This window comes from Carettochelys insculpta, chromosome 1, assembly GCF_033958435.1.
Source record: "Carettochelys insculpta isolate YL-2023 chromosome 1, ASM3395843v1, whole genome shotgun sequence".
Taxonomy (NCBI): Eukaryota; Metazoa; Chordata; order Testudines; family Carettochelyidae; genus Carettochelys; species Carettochelys insculpta.
In genome coordinates this window covers 168382404-168403141 of record NC_134137.1, presented here as the reverse complement: position 1 = coordinate 168403141, position 20738 = coordinate 168382404, and the positions used below count along the sequence as shown (strand labels likewise).

The following is a 20738-nucleotide window of genomic DNA, read 5'->3' as shown; positions in this document are numbered from 1 at the left end:
GTATGCCTATGGTTTCATATTTAAAGGAATGTTGGAAGCCAACAAGATGCAACTTTAACAGTCTGTATAAAGCGTTTTATGCTATATTATACTTCCTGCCTATAAAGGATTCTGCAGCAGCATCCAGAAATTCATGTCCGTATTTTAGCTATTGTTGTTTAAAATAGATTATGTAAATCAAAAGGGTGTTTTCTTGAAGCTTTACAACTGGAAAAAGAATAAATAGCACTATGAAGTTAAAAAGTGTGGTTTTGTGTTAGGACATTCAGTAGATTAACACACAACTTCTGCTATTGTTCTGAAATTATACCATGGATTCAGCTTTAAACAAATATAATCCTGATTGCATTTGGCTGAAATTAGACAAACTCTTGGAGTTATTCTCCTAATGGCTGCAGCTGGCTGAGTTCTGAGAACTGTATTCCATCTAAAATGCTAAATGCAAAGTGTTTGAGCATACTGAAAACTTTTGAGAAATGGAATTTTGCAGACTTTTAGGGCCTGATCCAGGAAATATCTCATTGACTTCAATGGGCTGGATGGAACCAATAGATGTTCGTGTGGATTTTAAATATCTTGATTATTTAAAAATAATTGAAATGTTTAATATGTTTTTACTGCATTTTTTATGTTGTAAACTGTGATAGAAATGTATTATGATACTCTTGTCATAAACAAAAAAGCAGTCAGGTAGCACTTTAAAGACTAACAAAATAATATACTCTTGTCATGAGTGATTAAGATTTTATCAGAACCAGGGGATACATATACCCAACATTTTATATTGAATTGTCTTTGTGTATTGCATTAACTGCAGCTTTTCCAGTTGTGGCCCTCTGGTGCCCAAAGCCAGGGCGGAGGGGATATTTTGGTGTCAGTGAACTATTTTGTTTTTTTCAAAAGATTAGTTACAGAGTGATGTCAATTACCATCAGTCAATTACCACAACTGATGTCCTACTGGCCCTCCAATAAAGCATAAGGTACTAAATACAAAATCACTCACTTGTTCCAAGAGCCTTGCTGTACAGTATCTAAGCATTAAAAGGCAAAATGAATACAGATTGAAAATCTTCTAATTTCATTTCTTTTATTGGTTTGAGTTAGTTACCATTTTAACATTTTCATTTAATGACAATAGTGTTGCAGCCATCTTACCAAAATTAACAATATTAAAGAAAACAAAAGAGAATGAGGCATACACACCAGACTTTCCTGATGACTTGATTTAGTGGGGCTGGTTCGGATTACCATTAGTGTATGCATAATGCTTGTCTGTATTGCATCTACCTATGGCCAGTGCTGTTAGCCTCTCACATCCAAGAGCACCAATATTTCATATAAAATTAATAAAAAAAAATAAAAGCTCATTGTAATACACACAGGTTTAAAAATGGTATCCTTGACATAGTACCATTTGGTATGTATGCCCAGAAACAACGAGCTAATCGGACTATGGGTTCCAATTAGGGTCTGTTTGAAAAGTCTTAATTCAGTCTTAGGCTTGGTCTACACTAGGGAGTTAAGTCAATTGCAGATACGCAATTCTAGCTATGCAATTGCCTTAGGTAGAATTGACTTATCTACAACAGACTTACCTGGCTGTCCTCGCTAAAGAAGATCAACGGGTGAGTTTTTTCCGTTGACCTCCCTTACTCCTCACAGTAACAACTGCTGACCCCGATGGGTTGATTTCATGTGTCCCCACCAGGTGCACAAAATTGAACCTGAGAAGATTGATCCTGAGAAGGTCAGTCTTCCAGGTAATGTAGACATAGTGACTTTGATTTAGAGGAATTAATTGCCTAATGCAGGAGATTACAGTTAACCCAAAAGGTTAGCTAAACTAATATTATACCTATAAGACATCATTAGTTTAGTAAATAAGGTTCTCAGTAGAGTAACCCTCAAGTATTAGAGTATTATTTTTCTTGTACACAATTAGATTGATTTCCTGAGGGTGTTCATAGCCTTGTGAAAATGAGCAGAGCTATAACAGTTTGTATTTAAACTGTGCTTCTGCTCATATTCTCTGCATACCAATAGGTTCAAGATACATTGTCCATCTTTGTAATAAGAGAAAACTATGATAGGATCTAATAAACCATTGAGGTTTGGATGTGACGTTTTCACCATCTGGTGAGCAGTTTTTACAAGGTTTGGGCTCCATGGCTGTCATGATCCTGTGAGGTTTGCCATCTCCAAAGACAGGAATTTTACAAGAGCATGTGTTGTTTGGAAATGTCCACTGTCTTGAGTCATAATGTCAGAAACTGACTCTCATCATAAGATTTTAGTGATACCTGCCCCAGAATGGAAAAGCAGGGCCTTTCTTTTTTTAGATCTTACTAGGGACAAAAAGGAGCAACATTGGTTTGAATCTGAGGAATCTAATTCAGACTCCATAGAACAAGTCATGCAAAGGTATCCAAAGATAGAATTTGCTCCTCTTTGTTGTAGGAGCATTCACAGGGGAAAAAAATAACAAGCAAATATTTAAGTCTTAAGCAATACTTAAACATCCCATTCTGAGTATTTTGCTGTGTTAACTGTTTTGTTGGGAGAGAAAAGAACTGGATTATATTGGATAAAACAGCATTGCAATCAACTAAAAATGTGTGGTTTGCTAAATATTATAGGGAGATAGCTTAGATTTTTGTGTGATTTGCCACGATATCACTGGAGTTTGTCACCAGATTGCTTTGAAGATCAACCATGGAGAAAATAGTGTAATTGCTCATTATAGCCAAAATGAAAGACGTTATTGTTTTGCTGCAAGGATAATTGCTGCTTTCACACCTCACCTTTGTCCCTAATCAGTTTGCAAGTCCAGAGCTAAATCCTCAGTGTACAGTATCACACCTGATCTTTCAATACTTTGTTTTAAGTCAACCAAAGTTAGTATTATTTAATGTTATCTTTTATTAGATTCAGTTGCTGTTTTCAGGTGTGTCATAAGGCACAAAATTATGTTTAAATGTATTTGGAAAAGCATACTTTTTACAGAAATCTATTGCAGGACTTTGTGAAATATTCCTCAGATTTAAGTTAAGCTTCACAATATGCATAAAATAATGATGGTTAGAATACTACCAAGCTTTTATAAAATGCATTTATCATTTTCTTAATGTTATTTATTTGCCTTGTGTTTAGAATATTGCATGGGAAAGTTTTATTTTGTGCATATACTTTTTATTTTACTAATATATTACAAGCCATATCTCAATGACCCCTGTACATTTTTCATGCTGTCTTACTCCCAATGGCCTCTGTGCATGTAAGTAACCTGTAAAGTGACAATGCCTCTTTATTTGCTTCTTACTGTTTCCTTTCAATAACTCCTTTTTCTTTATTAGCTAGTTGTGCAGAAACATTAAAAGTTCAGCCTTTAAATGTGTCCTTATATTCCTCGTATCTGGTGTACAAAAAATCATTTTCCATTTGTTTATGGAAACCCTGCAATCATTAGGTAATCCCATTTAGACCTAAACATACCTTCTCCATGCTACTAGTCTGTGATTAAGACGTTAATATGTACCATTTTTGTTCATTTGTTGTGTTTGTCCTAATATAATGTGCTTCAGTTCAGGAAGAATAAGAGTTAGATTTTTTGTTATTTGAGGACTAGATCAAGTGGCAGAGCTGGTTAGCACACATTAGCTACGTAGCTCTTTCTAATTTTGAAAGAACCTGCTTCTGAACTCAAATTATAGCAGAGAGATACTCCATCTTTGTAGTTTCTTGGAAAGAAGAAAAATATTGTCAGAACCTTCCTCTAAAAGTACATTTTGATATTTGGAGAAACTTTGAGGGAGATACTTTTCTTTAAATTTAATTCAGACTGTTTTCTGACAAACTAAAAAGTTTCCAAATCCATATATTTTCTAAGTTAACTCGTCTTAAATAACTAAGCTGACCAGTTTATAGTGTGTTTCTAAGTACATTAAATGAATCTGGATTGCAAACTACATTGCTTCAATGACTACTGGAATGATTAAAGCCGTAACATAGTAGGCTTCTTTTCTTCCTTCCTTTTTAAGAGCACCAGGACTGTAATGCTGGTAATACTTGTTAGAATGTATCCCCTTCTTTTTCATAATAGCTGATTGCCACAATATTTTTTTCTCTAAATTAAAGTATTCTTCCTCATAATTAACTATCTCATGCCTCATTACTTCATTAGGGTTTTATTGAAATAATTGTGTTACCACAGACATTTCATAATTAGCCATAAGAAGGAACAGGCTTATTTTAATGGAGAAAACTTAAATTTGATGCCCATACTATACCTTGGCAAATGACAATGATATAGTCACTGCAGCAAATATACATGGAAATTAAGATTGTACTAAAATCAGACTTTTTTTTTTATAAACGTGCCCTCAATATGGTGGAGGTTCTATCTTGTGCAGAAGCATCACTACTTTTTGTTGCAAATCTTCATTCAGTGTCAAAAGTTTTAAAAGCATGACAATAAAAATAGTAAATGTTTGAAGAGAACTCTACTTATAATTAACATGGTAGCTCTGTTTAAAGAAAAAATCCACAAAACATGAATTCAAACTACTCACTTATGCATAATTCTCTAATAAAATACGATTACCAGAAGTAGCCTCTACCTTTAGTGTAAATAGATGTTCTCATATTGTATTCATGTTGGTCATCATCTGTAGACTTTATTTAGTACTGCTCTTTTCTTAGATATGCAAACAAATGTGAATAGCATGCCATTTTAACTACTTTTTATGATCTGCTGAATACTGCATGAAATTACATGCAAGCTGTTTTGGGCCTTTCAGTAGCTTTGAGTGGTGTTATGTTTTTAGCCATTTTTGTGAACTAAAAATCAATGTTTTCACTCACCTTGTAACCATAAAATATGTAATTAAAATATATTTAAGTATTATCAGTTTTTAGAAATATGATTTGGGAATGCACATTTAATATTGTTACTAAAATTACTGTTTGGCATAAACAGAAATCTGTTTCTTAGCACTTCATGCACTTTTTTTCTCTTATCTTTCTCTTTTGTTTTGTGTTTTAGTGTTTGATCAATTAGATCTCGTCACATATGAAGAAGTAGTAAAACTGCCTGCATTCAAAAGGAAAACGCTAGTCTTACTAGGTAATTTTAAGTATACCATATTTTAAACAAAACAACAATTTTAACAATATGTTTTGGATTTCTTTATGGTGGTGAATACAAATTTCCTCTTTGTATTATGAATTAGGTGCACACGGTGTTGGAAGAAGACACATAAAAAATACACTAATCACAAAACATCCAGACAGATTTGCATACCCTATTCCACGTAAGTAGCAATGTTAAACATGCCCAAAAATGTGGTGATATCCTCTGTTCGTTACTGCATATGTAATGTTAAAGTTAAAGTCAATTAAAGTTTAGGTAAAAGTAAAGGTTAGTTGAATCATAATATTAGGGACAGGAGGAAAGGTTTAGTATGGAAAGACACCATCAATTTTTAACCAAAGTATATACAGCACCCTTTTCATTTGAAAATTTTTCATACTATTCACACAAAACCTGTGTTTTTATTGCACCATCCTTCCTTCAAATGTTTGACATTTTGAAGTGTAAGCCTAACAGTAACTTTATTTACCCATTTTATCTGTTATGTATTTAGTTATGTATATTTAGATCAGTCAAAGCAGAAAAAGGTCTTAAGGTCACAAAATTCCCATGAAAAGAAATATAAATTGGATTTCAATTAAACATTTTATATATTTACCTCATTTCACTATTTTACATTATGCTACATACAGCCATCAAGACTGTGACTTTTATATTCCTGTAGAATTATCCAGAGACGAGGATAAGAGCATAATACAGCTCGCTTTACTCTTTGCACATAAATTACTGCCAAAATCCCTGATTCTCCTTCATGACCTTGAGTCTGTAGATCCCCACTGCGAGGTTTGCATACCCTCCGAAAGGAGCCCCGGAACCCTCTGCAGTGTAGCTAAGCTCTTGGGAGCGTACATTTATCTGTCAAATTCCACAGTTTGAAACCAGGGATATAAACACCTCTTCCAGCTAGCCATCCCCAGTTCCACTCTCTTCATCAGTGTGAGGGGCCACAGAACCCAACAGATCCCTCTTTACTGGCACTCAGACACTACAATGATGTCTGGGACATAAGAACTTAGACATACTTTGTTCGCTTTTTTCTTTATAATGGGGGTTAAATGAGTTGTAGTTACAGGAAGTTTTGGGTCCTTTTACAGTTAATGTAACCTTCAGTGTTAATTTTTAGGAGTTGTTGGTGCTGGTGGATGCAGAAAAATCATAGGGACTTGAGTTCTTTTTTGCCCACAAACTGCATGGTTGTGTTGCTTACTCCCACTGCCTCAATTGCTTCCCCACTGAACTCCTCCTTAGAACCCTCCATCATTGCTTCTGTCCTCTCCTTTTCATTTAAATCATTTTTACTAATGCCACAATGACTCTCACATGGCCGATGTTTCAAAGGCATGCGTTCGCGCTCTCTCTCTCTCCCTCTCTGCTGCTTTCCTCTCCTATCACTCACTCTTCACCTCTGGCTTTTTGGTTTTTGTTGGCATGTTTGTAATTGCCTTACTATTCAGTAAGCCTTTCCTTGCCGCTCATCTTTCTCTATACAACAGTCATGTTGATGTCATTCAGGACTCTGTCAGATTCCCTCCTTTTCTCCCGTACACGCTCTCTTTTCCACTAACAAATTTGTCCATGGTCATGGTTTAAACTACTGTATATATACTAATATCTCCAAAAAGTCCCTCTGTCACGCGCTCTGGAGTAGCTCACAACCATGGGTGCCAGCCTCAGGGCAGACTGTCAAAAAGCAGAACAGACCCACTAAACCAATAGAATGTTCTGCAATTAGATTTCACCAACCCAGTAAGAAATGTGAACTTGTGTATTGCTATGAAAGTCTTTCCACAGGGGTTGCAGATGGTCACCTTGAGCTCTCCAATCTTTCTTGTCACCCAAGTAATAAATGGTCATTTATCATCAAAAACCACAAAATATTCAAGTTGTTCCCAGTGCCAAGAGACCAGTCGCTTACTTCCAGGTCAATTTGTACCTTAGATCTCACACCAAAGACCATGCTGGTAGTCAATCTTACAGTAAATTTAAGGATTTCTTAACTAGGAAAAATAAATGTGTTATTTACAGGTTAGCGCAGTCAACATATACGCATAAATGAGTTAGTCTGGTTCTGAAATGTGGCAGAGATGACATAATCTGAATGCCTTTTATGGCTGGGTTAACCCTGGGCATCTCTTTTTTATTTTTTATCTCCGGCCCCTACGAGAGTTCAAATGGGGAAAAAAAGTTATTCCTTCTTTTGACCCTCTTTGTGCCTTTCTCCCAGAGTTCAGACTATGGGTGTGATCACTCCTGCACATAGCTTCATGGTGGATTGGGCAATCAAAATTTTTGTCGTACCTTGGGGCATCTAGTTTTTATAGTACTTCTTGGCAGACAGGAAAGCTGCTCTTGCTGCCTATGTTCACGAGTTCAGAGCAGGCATTTTTAGGTAAAAATCAGAACTTTTGTATTACTTTTTATCAAGGACTAAGTTAGATGTCCTTGACAGCTAAGTTAGATTCATGTGTTTAACAACTTACAGGCATCTTTGCAAGTCTTAACACCTGCCCTGAACAGTACTGACAAATTCCTGAGTTCCTCTGATTTCCACTCATGCCTTTCAGTGCTCAGTTGACCCCTATAACCTTGGCAGTTGCTGCCACCTGGGTTACCAGGGTCACGCTCTTCTCTCTCCGCATTCCTTTGCCGAGCAGCCAGCCCCGGCATCTGGGAGAAGCAATTGCAGTGAAAGTTCTGCATAGACCCTTCAGTCCTTTGCTAGAACAAGCCCAGTGGAGAATCAAGCTACCAAACTCTGCACACCTCTCTTCTGAGCTTGTGTGTACTCTGATTTTTCAGAGGTTTCTGACTTGGCCATATTTGAGTGAATTTTCATGAATACACCAAATGGCACATCCCTGACATTAGAATGATCCCACTCCCACCTAATTTTGTGCCCCGATTCCAAAGCATGGAGATCCAAGAGCAGCTTATCTAAATGGCTCTGTGGAGGAAGAAGAAAAAAGCTTGGCAAAGTAACAAACAATTGAAAATGGTGTTACAATGAAGAGTGTTGGGCAAACTTAGCAATCATTGGCACTGACAGCCCTGTCTCTAGTACCAGAGGATACAAAGATGAGGAAAGGGAACAAGAGGAGCAAGGCAAAGGAAGAAAAGTAGTGAAGGAATTTTCAGAGGCTGGAGCTAAGGCCTTGGCAGTGGAGGGCAAAATGATGCCTTGAAGCTCAAGATTAGATTTAGATAGGAGAGGTAGGCAGGAGTGTGCTGGAGACCTCTTGCAAAATTTAGCAAGGTATGAAGAGAGAGCTGAGCGCAAACCACTGTTGGAGATAGAATATGCAAGTGTCTGTGCTTGAAGCCGTACGCATACTTGTGATATAAGCTCCAAAATCAGTTGAATTACTAATGTCTTCCATGAAACTAAACACCAGTCTGTACAGAACTGGGGAGGACACATATACCTTAAGGCTGCCCCTCTCCCTGTGCCTTTGAAATTCCAAAGCATCATCTAAAATAATAATTGATGGCTAACGAAAACCTTCATTCAGCTGGTGAATAAAACTTTGGGGAAAAAAATTATTTTCAAAAAATAATCAAGACGTAGAACAGTTTGGGCAGTGGGTGATTACGTGAAGAACTTAATAGGCCAACAAAGAACTCAAATTTAGATTGTGTCCTTTTGCCTTCCTTGACGTTTCAGACACAACTAGACCTCCCAAGAAAGATGAAGAAAATGGAAAGAACTATTACTTTGTATCGCATGACCAAATGATGCAGGATATATCCAACAATGAATACTTGGAATACGGCAGCCATGAGGATGCAATGTATGGCACAAAACTGGAAACAATACGGAAGATCCATGAGCAGGGACTAATTGCAATACTTGATGTAGAGCCTCAGGTACTTATTAGAAATATCTAAAAATGTAAAGCTTAACACAAACACATGAATTTTATTTTGTTACATTCTATCACCAGTCATTTTTGAACCACAGAATTTAAGACCTATAATTCATGCATATATTTAAAGTGAAACATTTTTAGTATGTGGGGTAATGGTTCCACACAGGGATTTCATTGTATGAAATCATCTTCTGCTGTGATCATTGGGTAAAAATAAGAAGTAGAAATGAGCTCACAGTTTGGGTTGGCCAGGGGCCAGTACTGCTCTGAAAAAATGCTTACTGTGCACTTCAATATACTAAGGGAAATTTGTTCGCTGCACTTAGCTGTCCATTGAAGTAGCTGATTGTCTGTGCCTGCCAGCTGTGATGTATGAATATCTTCAGCCTCAGATTTCACTTTGATACCACATGCAGGATGGGACTTTGTTCTGCATTGCCCTTCCAGCTCCCTGTTTCACTGCTACTACTGAATCAGCAATCCCAGAAATAACATTTGCCGTCAGTCACTGGTGCTATCAGAAGGTTTTGCCTATAGAGTGGTTATGGTTGTATTTATTAGTGTGTTATAATAGCACAGTGAGTAGGTAAATTCGCAAACACAAGGAATATTAATACTTCATTCACAATTTTACAATCTTGATGTAAAATCATAAGGGGGACATTTTGTCTAATTTCCTTTGGAACCATCATCAATTGATGGCTGAGTGTTTTTTATTTTTAGCTGTGGCACCTTTAAATTGGGGAAACAAGAGACTAGTCCTGAACAGTTTTCCCTGGAAGCTGTGTGCTTGGGCGCCCCTCTGGAGAGACTGAAATGCCACTCAGGTGATTAGCAGAGCACCCAAAGTTGCCCGCAACCAGCAGCATGTGTTTCTGTTGGTGATGCCCATCTGCACATGCCTCAATGCACATAACAAAATTTATTCTGCCCACACATGGAAGAACTTACAGGAAACACTGGTCCTGAAATAACTTGTAGGAGCCAATTAAAAATATGAGCAGTTTAGCTTAGAGAAAACAAAAAGCTTCACGGTTATTTTTCCTGGGTTATGAACTGTCTGCGTTCTTTGTTGCCAGCCACTGCTTTGGTTTTCAGAGCTCATCCCCCTGTGCCCATAATTAACTAGTTGTGATCAGTGTTGTCTGGTTGCTCTGCATGGGCTCTTTTATTTTGTGGCTTGATTCATGAGATCACAGTTTTGTTCAGTTAATGGATTTTGTTACCCCTGACTGGAGACATTCAGAACAAAAATAAGATGGAATGCAACTCGTCTAACAATGTGTAATGCAACTCACCTAATTTGTTGCAATCATAGTAGTATTTATCTGTGGGCCCAGGTCTATTTAATTATCCTGTATCTGTATTTGAAGTGCAGGCATCCTCAGTTCTGTGAGCTTTTCTGACTCGTGCCACCACATTTGTAGGGTGACCTCTCTTTTTCTGTGGAAACAATGTATGAATGATATGTGAAGGTGGATGTCAAGCAGCAGGGGGGACAGCAGCTCAGGTGACTGCCAGGCTTGTTTGAAAAACAAAGGTCCTCTTTGTAGTGCTTTGTGGTGGAATATACACGTCTTGTACTCCCAGTTCTGTTCAGGCAGATGAGATGACCTAGGTTATGTTTGCTTGCCAAGTTTGAGTCTGGAGCAATTGAGGAGGAGAGTCCCTCTGAAGTAGATCCTCATTTGTGGAACTATCTCCGTCACTCATAAATCATATGTCAGGTTAATCATAACCATTGTCTTTGCAATTACCCTTCTGAATAGAGGTACGTTGGAGAGTCAGTCCTAGCTGATGATAGTTGAATTATTAGACTGTTCACTGCCCTCATGCTTTGAAAGTTTCATAGTTTTCGCATCACAGTATTTTTGCTTCAGCAAAAATAAGCTTAGCTGTAGGTTAAATAGTATTCTCAGACGTTTTGTTACAATGTTTTAGTCGGCATTTACTATAAATTACAATTTACATTTTGATCCATTTAGACTCACATAGCCAAAGTTTGTTGTTGGGTTGTTTGTTTGGTTTTTGGGTTTTGTTTTGTTTTTTGTTTTGTTTTTGGTTAATACAAATTCTTCAAAATACCGGTTGGTGAGCCGCGGCTAGACGTGAGCTGGCACTTCAAAGTTCAACACTTGGAAGTTGCTGCGGGGGGAGGGAGAGAGGGATTTGCTTAATGAAGTGCTGCATATGCAGCACAGCACTTCATTAATAAAGTCCCAACACCCTAATTACCATCTTCCCTTCAAAGTAGGAAGCTAGTGTAGACAAGCCCAAATTGGAGTAAATGATATTGTAAACTTAAGCACATCTGTGAGTCTTTTGAGGATTAGGGTCTTAATTTGTAATATATGTTTTAAAACTGATTTAGTCTCTTTTCAGTTCTTCCCTTTGTTTTTGTATTTGAATGTGTATCCTGCTGATTGATTTATTCCTCTTCTAAAATATTCAATATTTTTACATAGGCATTGAAGGTCCTCAGAACTGCAGAATTTGCTCCTTTTGTTGTTTTTATTGCTGCACCTACGATTACCCCAGGCATTAATGAGGTAAGGGTTATGACATGCAAAAGTTTTATCAGGAGACACAATTAAAGAAATAATTCAGTAGGTGAACAAAATCAACATTTTAACTGACCTGTGGTTTTCTACAATGGGTTCAGGATCAAGATGCTTTTACTATATAACAGATGATTTCAAGTACCTTAAAGGTTGTTGGAAGGAGGAGGGAGAATGTCCTTAACCTCTGATGATGATAGGACAGGAAACAATCGGCTTAAACAGCAGCAAGGAGGTATAGGTTGGATGTTAGAATAAACCTCCTAGCTGTTGGGGTGGTTATGCCCTGGTATAAATTACTTAGGGAGGTTGTGGAATGTATATTATTAGAGATTTTTAAGAGCAGGTTAGACAAACATCTGTCAGGGATGAGCTAGATGGTGCTTGGTCTTTCTGAGATTGCTGAGGACTGGATTTGGTGACATCTTGAAGTCCCTTCCAGTTCTAGTATTCCGTGATTTTTCCTAAGTTTATATATTGAATTTAATTTCACTCTGTTACTATGAGGGAAATGATTTAGAATACTCTTACCTCTTCATGTGACAATTGTAACATCAGCTGATATATAGATCAGTACTGATCATTTATATCCTTTTATAATACATTGTTCAATTTTCTTTTCTCCATGCCCAAAAGAACTATTTCCAATATTCTCCTTGTGGCCACTAAGCCAACTGTCCGATAATTTCCAATTTCTGAGTAATTCAGTCTCTTCCAATCTTTTGTCTCAAATAGTAGGAGAAAGCTGCTACTAAGTGTCATCTTTGAAAAACGTAATAACAAAGCTATAATCAAGAAACCTGGCTTATTAATTTCAAATAATGGTGTCATGCTTAGAAGAGTGAACAAAATTGGAACAAAAACCTACTTAAGAGAAAATGTGAAGTATTCCTGTTCAGAGAGAACGTATATAAATAAAGACCTCAGGATTTAGCTCAAACCAAAACAAACAAATCTTTGTATAAAAACATTTTACCAACTCCTTTTTTTCACTCAAGTAAGGTATTGATTGTATTTGTACATGAATAAGAACTTTGCCATACTCGAATCCTTTTTCTATCGTTTTGATCCTGCAGGGAATTGATAATCCTGTGTTTTTGACAACAGGCTGTGTTCATAGATATTGTGTGTGTGATGACACAAATATAGAATTAGGTCTTTGCCACAGATTCTTGGAGATAAATAATGGGCCAGAAAGGATTAAGATAATCAAACGCAAATACCATAAATAATTAGTAAAATGGCAAGAAAATTTTGAAACACAGATGGCATTGTTTAAAGTATTAAGTTTCACAAACACAGACATGAAGTTGTCTAGAAATTCTGGTTTTAGCTGTGTAGCTGTGTTAAGACGATGCAGTCATTACCCCTCTACGTTGCTGATGTTATCAGTTACTGTACATTCATATGAGCCAATATTAAAATGCTGCATTTTCATCACTTGTAGTGCTCTTTGGCACAGTAGGTTGCATAACACTGGTTTGTTTAAAAACAAACAAACAAAAAACCGTTGGAGTGCAAGAATCAGTCTTGAATTGTTATGTAAGTTTTCTGATTGTTTTAGCTGGAGCCTATTGGACAGTTCATTGTAAATGCATAAAAGCCCCCAAAGATCATCAGTACTATTTTTGCTTTTAAAAAAAAAAAACTGTTATAGAATTATCTGCCTGCTCTGATATACCAGTGGTGCTTTTCTTTTCACCATTCAGGGGTTCATGTTGTAGAATGTGAGCCGAGGGAGAACAGGGAGGGTTAATAAGAGAAAGCAAAGTGCTGGTTTGGTATGTACTGTGTGGGCATGGGCAAGATTGGACTCCTTCCCCTTCCCCCCCCCCCCCCCGCAACCCACCCCTTGGTGGGATGACATGGAAGACATAGAGGGAGTTAAACCAAGAAAGGTTACAGCTCAATATTTAGTCTTATTGTGCTTTTATGATGTACTTCCTTGTAAGTTTATGTCCCTCTAAGTTTGTTTATTTTTACAGTCCTGATCCTGCAATTTGATCTGGGTGGCATAACAGTTCATCCAAATGGACTCAACTGCAAATCAGACTCAGGCTTTAATGTTTTGAATCATTTCTAAAACCATCACTGTCTGTCAACCACTCAGATTTACTTTAAAAACAAATAACACTCATGCAATCTGGGGTCCAATTCACCAGAATTTATTGGGTTGTTTGGGAGGGAATGGAATCTGTACAGATGCTGTGTTGTTATGGAATCTATACAGACTGGATTTTAGTATGCATACTTCATATTACTTTGTTCATTTTTTTTTCTTTTACAAAAGATTCATTTGCATGAACAATATCCCTTTCTGTTGACCTATTTATCCTGGTTTGTTTCATTTTATAATCACCTTATGCAAACACATCTGTAAATGATTGTCTTTTTCCTTGTGTTTTTTCTTGAATTATCATCTTTGCCTTTCTTTTCATTTTCCTGCACTCGTATTCATTTTACATAGCTGCCAAAATGGTGCAGAAAATTGCCTGTAAGTACCAGTGAGGACCTGATAAGATGCAATCCTGATTATTTTAATAGATCTAGAATTTAGACATCCTTGTTTCCCACTCAACATTCTATATTTGCATAAAAGTATAAAGAAACAAAGACCTCAGACATCTGTGCTGAACCTCGTTCAAATGAAAGAATTATTCATTGGCAAAAAGAGAAAAAGCTAAAAGTATAGAATCAAAACTTAAAAACTTCTATTACTGCTTTAGCAAATGCATATTATGACTTTGTGGCTCACACAGTTCAAATGGCCTAGTCCTGGGATGCAGTTTAGCTGTTTTAACTGATTTTAAAATGTGTGTACAGTATTTCCAATTTATGGAGATACCACTGTAACTGAGAAAAGATACAAAATAGAGTGCCTTTCTCAGTAAATATTGTATGATCCTAGTGGCTTTATGAGGCACAAAGCCAAACCCTTGGGCTATGTCTACCCTAGAGAGTTTTGTTGATAAAACTCAACGAACATCTACAAGCAAAAAGGATTTTGTTGACAAAAACTGTCAACAAAAAAGCCATGGAGATACTTGGGGGCGGCTTTTGTTGACAAAGCAGATCAAAAGATTGACTCGTTTTTCTGTGTAGACTCAATCTGTTGACAGTTTTGTTAGAACATCTCTTCCAACAGTAACTTCTGTAGACAGATGCTTCTAATGTAGATGTAGCCTGTGTCATCAACAACAAAATATGTAATGATCCCCAGAAATGCACATCTTGAAATATCTTACTATCTGGCACTACTGAAAATGAAAAAACAGAGCTTTCAAGTGTCCATGCACCTCTGTAGTTTTACATTTTAATTAAAAAAAATTGTACAGTAGACCCTCGAGTTACGCGAGGGTTCCCTTCCACACCCCCTAGTGTAGCCCAAATTTTGTGTAAGTCAGGGTCCAGCTTCTTCCCCTGCGGAACACATGTTCTGCAGCCAGGAAAGCAGCAGAAAGGTAAGTCCCGAGCTGGTGGGACAGTTGGGGAGGGTTAAGCCTGGCAGTGGGTTGGGGCCACGGAGGCAGGTGGAGTGAGGGAGTGGGGGGGCTAAGCCTGACGTGGTTTGGGGCTGCAGGAGGGCGAGGGGTGGAGTTGAGCCAGAGGTGTGCTCAGGGTTGGTGAGCCAGGCCACAGGGGGTTTGAACCACGGTTGGAGGAGGGAACCAGAGCTGTGCATGGTGGTTTTGAACCAGAGTGGGGGTGTTGAACCAGAGCTGTGCACAGCGGGGAACTTGAACCAGAGCCGTGCACGGGAGGGTTTGAACCGGGGCCGGAGGATGGAACTGGGGCTGTGTGTGAGGGGTTTGGGGGAGGGGGCTGAACTGGAGTGGGGGAGGATGGAACTGGGCTGTGCGTGAGGGGTTTAAATCAGGACGGGGAGTGTTAAGCCAAAACTGCTCCTGAGGGCTGGTGAGCAAAAGCCAGAGCTGGGCATGGGCGTGGGGGGTGAGCTGGATCCACATGCAGGTGGTGAGCTGGCAGGGCAGGGCAGCTGAACCGGGGCCAGGGAGGTTGAGCTGGAGTCATGCCTGAGGGGTGGTGAGCTAGAGCCAGAGGTGGGGGTGGGATGTGAGCAGGAGCTATGCGCAGTTGGTAAGTGGAGCTAGGGGTGGGGGCTGAGCTTTGGCCATGCAGAGCCAGGGCCAGGGGTCAGGGGCACGAGTTAAGTGCAACTGGCAATCATGCATTTCCACGGTTTACTGTAGGAATCAGGGGTCAGCCACCTAAGAGCAGGATCTCGTACTCTGGGTTCACATACTGAGACTTTACCGTATCCCTTCTGGTTGCCAAGCTAACCTTCATGGTGTACATAAAAGTCTTAATGTCATGTTAGCATGGAAGCCTGATTATGGCCTCTTCCATGCTAATCACTTTACCAGAAACATTCAGCCAAAGCTGCTATCCATTGTGGCTAGATAGATCTCTTGTTTTCTGATAGCCAGAGTTTTTTAAAACGTGCACAAGTCACATTGTAAATTTGAAAGATGCAGATAGGTGATAATTCTGTCATACATCCAAATTAGAGGTGGGCCCAAACCAAAAATCCGTGCTCTGGCTTCTCCTCCATCTCAAAATTTGAAGAAATTTGGATCCACTTCAGAGCTTTATAGCTCAGGCCAGACCTTAATAAAGTAAAAGAGTTAATATTGTCCTCAAGAATGCAGAATAAAAGTAACATGTCGTATTTCCATGAGGGAAAGTAGTATAGGTCTCCCAAAATACAGTCTCCTTAACTGTTTACAAAATATAACTTTGCAACTGTGACAGTTAAATGCTGTAATCTAATAGATATTTTTAAATATCCTCTTTGTTTTGGCAAATTCTAGAGCCAGAATTATAACTCTTCTCATTCTTTCCCTGTCTTCCTTTTATTTAAAGGAAATTCCTACATGATTTGGAAATTTTGTCTCTAATTTTCTATTAAGTAATAGGTAATTTAGATTTAAAAGCTTATCCATATCTTCACTGAGTATTGGTCATACAGTCATGAAACTGACTAGAATTGAAAACCTATATTTGTGCCCCAAGTTCTAAAGCATTTTATAGTATAATATAAAATATTAGTACTTGCATAGTGAGAAGTTACAGAGGGGTAGCAAGGAGTCCTGTGGCACCTTCCAGATTAACAAATTTATTTGGGTTTATGCTTTTTGTGGGCAAGAAGTAGGCTCCATCCCACAAAAGCTTATGCCCACATAAATTTGGTAGTCCTTAATGTTCCCAGAATTCCTCAGTATTAGTCCTGTGGCTTCAGTTTTATATTCATTTGAAATACATAGTGTCCAGTACTATATATATACTTTTAATAACATGGGAGTTACAGGCATAAAATGCACGCTTTAATTAGATATCTTGAAAGTATGAAGTTCAGCACTTCCACAAGCATAGTTTTTTCAGTTTGTAGATTGATGTGAATACAAAGTAATCAAATCCTCATCTGGTAGAAATCATTTTGGTTTGTTGAAGTCAGATGAGCTATGATAATTTATGGTAGCTGAGGATTTACCCACGGTTGCTGTGATATTTTAGATGTTCCAGTGACGTATTTAGCACAGTCTGAGGCCTCTCTTTCAGTCGTTTACTTGAGAATAGCTTAGAACAAATGTGCACACACCATTGTTTTCACAGAAGTCCCATATGCTGTTTTGGGTACATTAATACTCCTTAAAAGATCGTTCTCAGTACCAGTCTGTACGAGGAGCTCTTGGCGACATTAATGTTTGAATGTAATTTGCAAAGGTGGAGAGGATGAGTCCTCTTCTGAAACTAATGAGGACTGTACAGTCTGAAGCACTTCAGATAAGCAGCAAGTCCTCTCAGGATCTGGAACTGCACTCCAGGAAATGGTCGCTTTCATGGTATAGGAAAGGAAAAGTGCCTCATCGTAGTTTTTTTCCACTGTCTGCTGATTTTCAGATGCCCCCAAAGGCATCTGAAAAGGCTTCCACATCTTTTTTATTCAGTGCAATCCCAGATACTTGGTCAGTTGATAAAAGTGAACCCAACTGACCTCTTACTATGAAGACTATGGAAATAAAAAGAAAAAAATTAGCTGAAATAACTTCCAGTAAAAAGACCACTCAGCATTACTATGTGCTTTTATAGCAGTGGAGAGTTGGCCTGTGTGTACTGGAACACTGGAGAGTGGAACCATTGGTAAAAGCTGTGGGCTAACACTACAGTAGGTGCTAACAGTGCAGTGTGCCAATAATGGCCATGTTATTTTGGGTGTAGTTTTGCCCCATTTCCATACTTTCACTAAGTGTGACATTTCATTTACTCTGCCTCCTGGGTACCTGTCCCCCTTTTTCTAAAAGCAATGGCTTGTGGGAATTTTTCAGATGATTTTCTGGTATCCCAAGGGAATTGTGGGAAGAGAGTTTAAACTCCAATCATTCATTCTCACTACAGACCTGAGGCGGCTGCCCCCCAGAGGGTGTGGGAGGGTGAGTCAGCCATAGCACAAGCCCCCTGCAACCCTGCACCATTTAGAAGCCCAGATCAACCACTGGAACCCAGAACGTGAACAGGGTTAACCTTGGAGGAGCATGAGGCAGGAGAACCCACAAAATATGATTCCAAAATCCATATATGTAATCTAGCCTCAATTTAAGGCAGGTGCCCAACACAACTCTCAGAAGAAGTGGAGGTAGTGAACCTGATGCAGCGATTCAAGGTGGGCTTGAATTGCACCAATAGAGTTTGGAAGTAGAATACATTTTCAGATATACCACGAGATGGTAGGAGGGTTACAGTGAAGAAGAATTAGACAGTAATACGGAGTGAGAATTTCTTTAAACTTTCCCAGTAAATATATATTAAAGGAAATGAAATGCAAAGACTGATGCTGAGCAGTAATAGATATTATAGAAATTGTACAAGAACAGCTGCTACTTGTAAACATAGCATGTCATGCTTCCAGTATCATTGCCTGGACAGATGCCAACAACTTGTATATGTGAACTGGATCTGTTTTCATTCCTAAACGGGCATTTCTTCCATGTTTGTACTGATTCATTCTTTTATTTTTTTAACCCTCATGCTCCGTTCCCTGCCTAACACTTCCCAAAAATTAGATGAGTGTTCTCGAGTCTTGAGTAACCGTTGTTGACACATTGTGACTTTGTATAACATTAGCAGGGTGAAGCAAGCTGCATTTTCTTCCTTGTAACATTCCTGGAACGTAACATTATGTAGGGGGCGTAAGTCACTCACAAATCCTTAGATTAAATTTTACTTTAGCTGTTTTCTTCTCAGTGACCAAATAAAGTGAACAAAGGAATCTAATGTCTTTCTTCCCCCTCACCCCCTTTTCCAATCATTGTGCAGGATGAATCTCTTCAGCGCCTGCAGAAGGAGTCTGAAATCTTACAGAGAACATATGCACACTACTTTGATCTAACAATTATCAACAACGAAATTGATGAAACAATCAGGCATCTGGAGGAAGCCATTGAGCTTGTTTGTACAGCTTCACAGTGGGTTCCAGTCTCCTGGGTCTATTAGGCCTTTCGCCAGATATCTGAAGAATTTTATCAATATTGGGAACCACCTCAGACATGGAAAACCTCTTGGTTATTGACCTTGTGTCAACAGATCTTGGCCCCTAGAGACTACCTAGATGTAGTGTGACCTAAATTTATAATTATTGTCATGTCCTACTAGATAAGAGGAGAAAAAAAAATTAAACACTAATTTAAAGAGACAGTATCTTTTTAATCAGTTCTCCTAAACTTTCATAAAATGTATGTTTCAATATATGTATTATTCAGTCCTTTGGAATGTTATATTTTTGGAAATCATAGCTTTTTATTTCAAAGGCCCCTAAAACTGCACAAAATAGATGCTGCTTTCTATAATCTATTTTAATAATAATAAAAAATGATTCTGTTACCTTAACTTGGGGGTGAAACACTACACTCTATTTAGAGTCTGATTTTATGGATTGGGATACCTTGCTTTTCTTTATTTATTTGAAATAATTAGTCTAGTGATTACAAAACAAATTTTAAAGGCCTTTCTTTGCTTTTTTTAGAATAGTATTTTTAAGTACTTTTATGTAACATCCAGATAATGTGATACTGTCTCTTTGAAGAACTCTGTAAACCTTTTAGAGATTTGAAATTGGGTCTTGACTCTTAATGCATGTGGACAGTCGCAAGCGTTCATGCTGTTGGTGTATCTGTGTTGAAAAAAACCTGTAATCTACAGCAAAATACATTCCGTTCATGGGAAAACATACCCAAGGGAATAAAATAAAATATGATTATGACTAAGTTGTAAACCTATGCACATCCCTTGCATTTTGGGCAACTTTATAAAAAAAAAAAAAAGAAAGAAACCTGATTTTTATTAATAATAATCATGTAGTGAAACGTGTTTGTAATTTTGTCTCAATTTAATTTGTTGTATGGTGGGCGGGGAAGATTACTGGTTTCACCATTTCAGATCTGTGTTGTCTGAGAGTATTAACGTTTTAATTAAGTTGAAGCAAAGAAATGCTGATTTTTAATATGTATGTAAATGTTTAAAAAAGGCACACATTTTAAGAGAAAAAACTGTGCAATGAAAAAACCAGTTTAGGCAATGCGATAAACTGGCTATTCCAAAAGACTCATCTACAACAGCCCTGTAAATTCGTAAAAATGGTAACTGACTCTACAGTCTGACCAACTTTTTTTATTTTAAATATACTTCCTTTTATGTGTTCAACAATTAAATGCCTTTTGGTCCTTCATTTCCTCACAGATTTCTTCTTGTAGTTCTGAATATAGTTTACTCTTCGGTGTCAAGAAACCTTTCTTGACCATGCTTAAGTTAACCAAAGACTCTGATGTGAATACAAGTCTATCATGAGGTTCTGCTGAGCTCAAAGACTTCATAAACACAGCTTGTCCAATTTATGGACTAGAGCAAAGACTGAGAAAGCCAAGTCAGTCGTGCTCACTTCAGAGCTCTGTGGTTTCTCTTTCCTCATCAGCCGTCTTTTAGCACCAGTGATTTACATTTCCTCTTAAGTGCAGCTGAGCAAAATTGAGTATCCCCTCCACAATTCATGACATCATAATATACCTGGCTAAAGGTGACAGAAGTATGATGATCTGGAGTCTGATTTCTCTGAAGAGCTCAATTGTCAGTTTTATTGTAAACATGAACT

At 38.0% G+C, this 20738-nt stretch overlaps 1 protein-coding gene across 4 annotated transcripts in view; it reads left to right on the top strand.

The window, feature by feature from the left end:
• Window positions 1-20312, top strand: part of CASK (calcium/calmodulin dependent serine protein kinase) — a 384458-nt gene extending 364146 nt beyond the window's left edge. For all 4 annotated transcript variants that reach the window (XM_074995109.1, XM_074995125.1, XM_074995118.1 and 1 more), the window contains 5 exons: window positions 5044-5124; window positions 5231-5311; window positions 8813-9015; window positions 11483-11566; window positions 18911-20312. In XM_074995109.1, coding sequence (XP_074851210.1) covers window positions 5044-5124; window positions 5231-5311; window positions 8813-9015; window positions 11483-11566; window positions 18911-19087 — 626 coding nt within the window. In that variant the 3' untranslated portion in view covers window positions 19088-20312. The remainder of the gene's footprint in view (window positions 1-5043; window positions 5125-5230; window positions 5312-8812; window positions 9016-11482; window positions 11567-18910) is intronic.
• The last annotated feature ends 426 nt before the right edge of the window (window positions 20313-20738 follow it).